Below are 5,000 nucleotides of genomic sequence, written 5' to 3'. Positions count from 1 at the left end.
CAGCCTGTCTCCACTATGCTACTGTCATCTTCCCCAGAGATCCAGCCTGTCTCCACTATAATACTGTCTCCTTCAGTACAGACTCTGATGCTAGTAACCACCCAGACACTCACCCTACAGATGTAGACACCTCATAGATGTACTGCACCATTAAACACTCTGCTACATAGTCTACTACTGTCACTGATCTGTATGGCAAAGCATGAATTCATGTTTTCATTTATTAATGTTTTCACTCATTTGTGTTTTTAATTCATTTGTTTATTTGATCGTTCATTTGTTCATTAGTTCATATATTCATTAATTCATATTTTTATTCATATTTTTTATATCATTCATTTGTTAATTTGTTCGTATATTCATTTATTGATTTATTTGTTTGTTCGTTAGTTCAATCATCTGTTCGTTCGTTATTTTGTTTGTTTGTCGGTCGTTCCGTCTGTACGTCCGTACATTCATTCAATCATTTTTCTACTGTGAATGTAACACTGGCTTGAACAAAAAGAGACAGTTTGTAGCTTTTAGAAAGATTTGCTTATTCAATGTTTTTTACTCCACTTGACTGGGAAATGAGCCTATGTGTATTTATCAATAAAGCACCAATATATATCTATGTGTTTGATACATTCCATTCTAGCCATTACTATAAGTCGTCCTCCCCTCACCAGCCTCCACTGGTGCTGTCAGTAAACTTAGTACCTGTCTCATCAGCATGTACCACTGTCACTAGACACACAGAGCTGAGATGGAGGGAGAGATGGAGGGAGAGATGGAGGGAGAGATGGAGGGAGAGATGGAGGGATAGATGGAGGGAGAGATGGAGGGAGAGATGGAGGGATAGATGGAGGGAGAGATGGAGGGAGAGATGGAGGGAGATCGCCCTCCAGTGGCAGAATAACTCTGTTTCTCTCCTCTGCAGACAGCCTCCAGTCTGCATGAGAGTGTATGAATGTGTTTCTGTGCTTTGATCCATAGAGGCCTCTCTCTCCCTCTTTTTTTCTCACTGATCTCTTTCTCACACTCCCTTTCTCTCTCTCTCTCTCTCTCACCCTCCATCTTTATTTATTTATCTCTCTCTCTCTCACTCTCTCTCTCTCTACTGTGTGATGTAGGAACAGATATATGATTGGTTAAGGAGGAGGAGGGAGGGGCTGTCAGAAATAACAGGGTTTGAACTAGTAGAGAGAGAGAGAGAGAGAGAGAAAGAGATGCAGAAATAGGGAAGTACATAGTTGTACGAGTGCATGGAGTGAGTGAGAGAGAGGGAGGGGCAGAGAGAGAGAGAGAGAGAGAGAGAGAGAGAGAGAGAGAGAGAGAGAGAGAGAGAGAGAGAGAGAGAGAGAGAGAGAGAGAGAGAGAGAGAGAAAGAGATTAAGAAATAGGGAAGTACATAGTTGTACGAGTGCAAGGAGTGAGTGAGAGAGAGGGAGGGGCAGAGAGAGAGAGAGAGAGTACATAAAGTACATGAAGATTGTATTTAGGTTACTTTAAGTGTAGAGAGAACATAGAGAGTTGTGCACTTGGACACACAACATTATATCAGGACATATAGACACCTGGACCAACCTGGAGAGAACACAACATTATATCAGGACCTATAGACACCTGGACCAACCTGGAGAGAACACAACATTATATCAGGACCTATAGACACCTGGACCAACCTGGAGAGAACACAACATTATATCAGGACCTATAGACACCTGGACCAACCTGGAGAGAACACAACAAGATGAGGATCCTGTTGATAGTCATCCTCCTCTCCTTCATGACAGGTAATAAGCTTGTTATAACTCTCTATAACAATGTAATAACATCCAGTTAGTCTTCTTATAAAGGCTGCTACTACAGATGAGTGTGTGGGTGTGTGTGTGTGTGTGTGTTTGTATGTGTGTGTGTGTGTGTTTGTGTGTTTGTGTGTGTTTGTGCGTGTGTGTTTGTGTAGTTGTGTGTGCGTGTGTGTGTGTGTGTGTTTGTGTAGATCTGTGTGTGTGTGTGTGTGTGTGCGCGCGCGCATGAGTGCATGCGTGTGTGCGTGTCTGTGGGAGTGTGTGTGTGGGTAATGTGATGATGCCACTGGTGTAGGAAAATTTAACCATAAGTCCATTAGTATTACAAATCACTAAACCAAGAGGAATATAAAATATATTTTCTCTTGTCTGATTGACAGGTTGTTTGAGCTCCTTCAAAGTGACAGGATACTCTGGAGGAACTGTCATCATCTACTGTAAATATTCACATCAGCATGACAACAATCAAAAATATTTCAGTGATGGCAACGGCAAGGATATAATCAGAACTGGATTGAAGAACAGCTGGCAGTACAGTGGTAGATTCTCTCTGTATGACAACACTGGGAGAAACTACTTCAAGGTGATCATCAGACAACTGACTAAACAAGATGAAGGGACCTACTGGTGTGGAGTGGACAAACTGGTCTTACCTGACAGTTATACCAAGGTAGAGCTGGATGTGAAGAAGGGTGAGAGACTTTTACTTTATAAAATGAATTTAGCTAGATGTTATTGCGTGGTCAGTATCACTAAATTAAGTCAGTCTAGTATTAGACTAAGGTTGTGATGTGTGTTTCTGTTGACAGACAGTAAAGAGAAGTGAGATATATCTGGTGAATATCTTAATGCATTTCTGAATATAATGGCTAATCAGGAAGCTAGTGTCTAGTGATGGTGTATTGTGTTAATAGCATGGCTAATCAGGAAGCTAGTGTCTAGTGATGGTGTATTGTGTGAATAGCATGGCTAATCAGGAAGCTAGTGTGATAGTGTACTGTGTGATTAGCATGGCTAATCAGGAACCTAGTGTGATAGTGTACTGTGTGATTAGCATGGCTAATCAGGAAGCTAGTGTGATAGTGTACTGTGTGATTAGCATGGCTAATCAGGAACCTAGTGTGATAGTGTACTGTATGATTAGCATGGCTAATCAAGAACCTAGTGTACGGTGATGGTGTATTGTGTCAATAGCATGGCTAATAAGGAAGATAGTTTACAGTGATGGTGTATTGTGTGAATAGCATGGCTAACCAGGAAGCTGATGGTTTATTATGTATTGTGTTAATATTCTGATTCTGAATAATAACTATGTTATGTGTTTGTGTGTGCGTGTCTGCATGTACGTGTGAGTGTGTGTGCGTGTGTGTGTGTGTGTGCGTGTGTGTGTGTGTGTGTTAGGTGTGTGTGTGTGTGTGTGTGTGTGTGTGTGTGTGTGTGTGTGTGTGTGTGTTCTGTTGTGGGAATAGCAATCAGGAAGGTAGTGATGGTGTATTGTAATACCAAGTTATCTCAATACACTCAATACACAGTATGTGTGTTCCTATTGACAGATGACTGCTGTGAGAAGTCAGTCACAGAGAAGGTCTATCTGGGAGGAGAAGCTACCATCAGCTGCAACTATCCAGAGGGCCATGAGGACAGCATCAAGTATTTCTGCAAGGAAGACAGTGAATCATCTGACTGTAAATACAAGATATCAGCTACATATAATGAAAAACTAGAAAGATACACTCTTTCTAAGAAAAGAAGAGAAGGATTCTACTCAGTGACCATCAGTGACCTGACTGAAGATGATACTGGGACCTACTGGTGTGGAGTAGAAACCAGCAGGACAGAAGACCGTTACATTGCACTGATCACACAGGTGAAGCTACGTGTTATAAGTGAGTATAAACTTCTTCTTTCTCTTTAGCGTTTACCAAAACACACAAGTTACAGTAATATCTATTTGACAAAAGTTGTTTAATTGCAATCATATAATTTCATATACAGTACCAGTCAAAAGTTTGGACACACCTCCTCATTCCAGGGTTTTTCTTTATTTTTACTATTTTCTACATTGTAGAATAATAGTGAAGCCATCAAAAAGATGAAATAACACATATGGAATCATGTAGTAACCAAAATAGTGTTAAACAAATCAAAATATATTTTATATTTGAGATTCTTCAAATAGCCACCCTTTGCCTTGATGACAGCTTTGCACACTCTTGGCAGTCTCTCAACCAGCTTCACCTGGAAAGCTTTTCCAACAGTCTTGAAGGAGTTCCCACATATGCTGATCACTTGTTGGCTGCTTTTCCTTCACTCTGCCGTCCGACTCATCCCAAACCATCTCAATTGGGTTGAGGTCGGGGGATTGTGGAGGCCAGGTCATCTGATCCAGCACTCCATCACTCTCCTTCTCGATCAAATAGCTCTTACACAGATTGGAGGTGTGTTGAATCATTGCCCTGTTGAAAAACAAATGATAGTCTCACTAAGCCCAAACCAGATGGGATGGAGTATCGCTGCAGAATTCTGTGGTAGCCATGCTGGTTAAGTGTGCCTTGAATTCTAAATAAATAACAGACAGTGTCACCTGCAAAGCACCCCCACACCATAACACCTCCTCCTCCATGCTTTACTGTAGGAAATACATGTGCTGAGATCATCCGTTCACCCACACCGCATCTCACAAAGACACGGTGGTTGAAACCAAAAATCTCAAATTTGGACTCCAGACCAAAGGACACATTTCCACTGGTCTAATGTCCATTGCTTGTGTTTCTTGGCCCAAGCAAGTCTCTTCTTATTATTGGTGTCCTTTAGTAGTGGTTTCTTTGCAGCAAATCGACCATGAAGGCCTGATTCACACAGTCTCCTCTGAATAGTTGATGTTGAGATGTGTCTGTTACTTGAACTCTGTGAAGCATTTATTTGGGCTGCAATTTCTGAGGCTGGTAACTCTAATGAACTTATCTTCTTTAGAAGAAGTAACTCTAGGTCTTTCATTCATGAGAGCCAGTTTCATCATAGCGCTTGAGTGTTTTTGCGACTGCACTTGAAGAAACTTGCAAAGTTCTTGACATTTTCCATATTGACTGACCTTCATGTCTTAAAGTAATGATGGACAGTTTTTTCTTTTTGCTTATTTGAGCTGTTCTTGCCATAATATGGACTTTTACCAAATAGGGCTATCTTCTGTATACCCACCCTTCCTTGTCA

General features: G+C 41.1%; 1 protein-coding gene across 1 annotated transcript in view; it reads left to right on the top strand.

Moving 5' to 3' along the window:
• Window positions 1-1,525: 1,525 nt before the first annotated feature.
• Window positions 1,526-5,000, top strand: part of LOC311122607 (uncharacterized protein) — a gene marked incomplete at its 3' end in the record, with an annotated part of 6,020 nt that continues 2,545 nt past the window's right edge. The window contains exons 1-3 of the mRNA XM_084196948.1: window positions 1,526-1,775; window positions 2,171-2,482; window positions 3,344-3,676. Of these exons, the coding sequence (XP_084053074.1) occupies window positions 1,733-1,775; window positions 2,171-2,482; window positions 3,344-3,676 (688 nt within the window). The 5' untranslated portion in view covers window positions 1,526-1,732. The remainder of the gene's footprint in view (window positions 1,776-2,170; window positions 2,483-3,343; window positions 3,677-5,000) is intronic.

The sequence above is a fragment of the Coregonus lavaretus genome (genome assembly GCF_964263955.1).
Source record: "Coregonus lavaretus genome assembly, contig: HAP1_SCAFFOLD_786, whole genome shotgun sequence".
In the NCBI taxonomy this organism is placed as follows: Eukaryota; Metazoa; Chordata; class Actinopteri; order Salmoniformes; family Salmonidae; genus Coregonus; species Coregonus lavaretus.
Note: the sequence above shows the minus strand (reverse complement) of the source record. Positions and strands in the feature narration are given on the sequence as shown.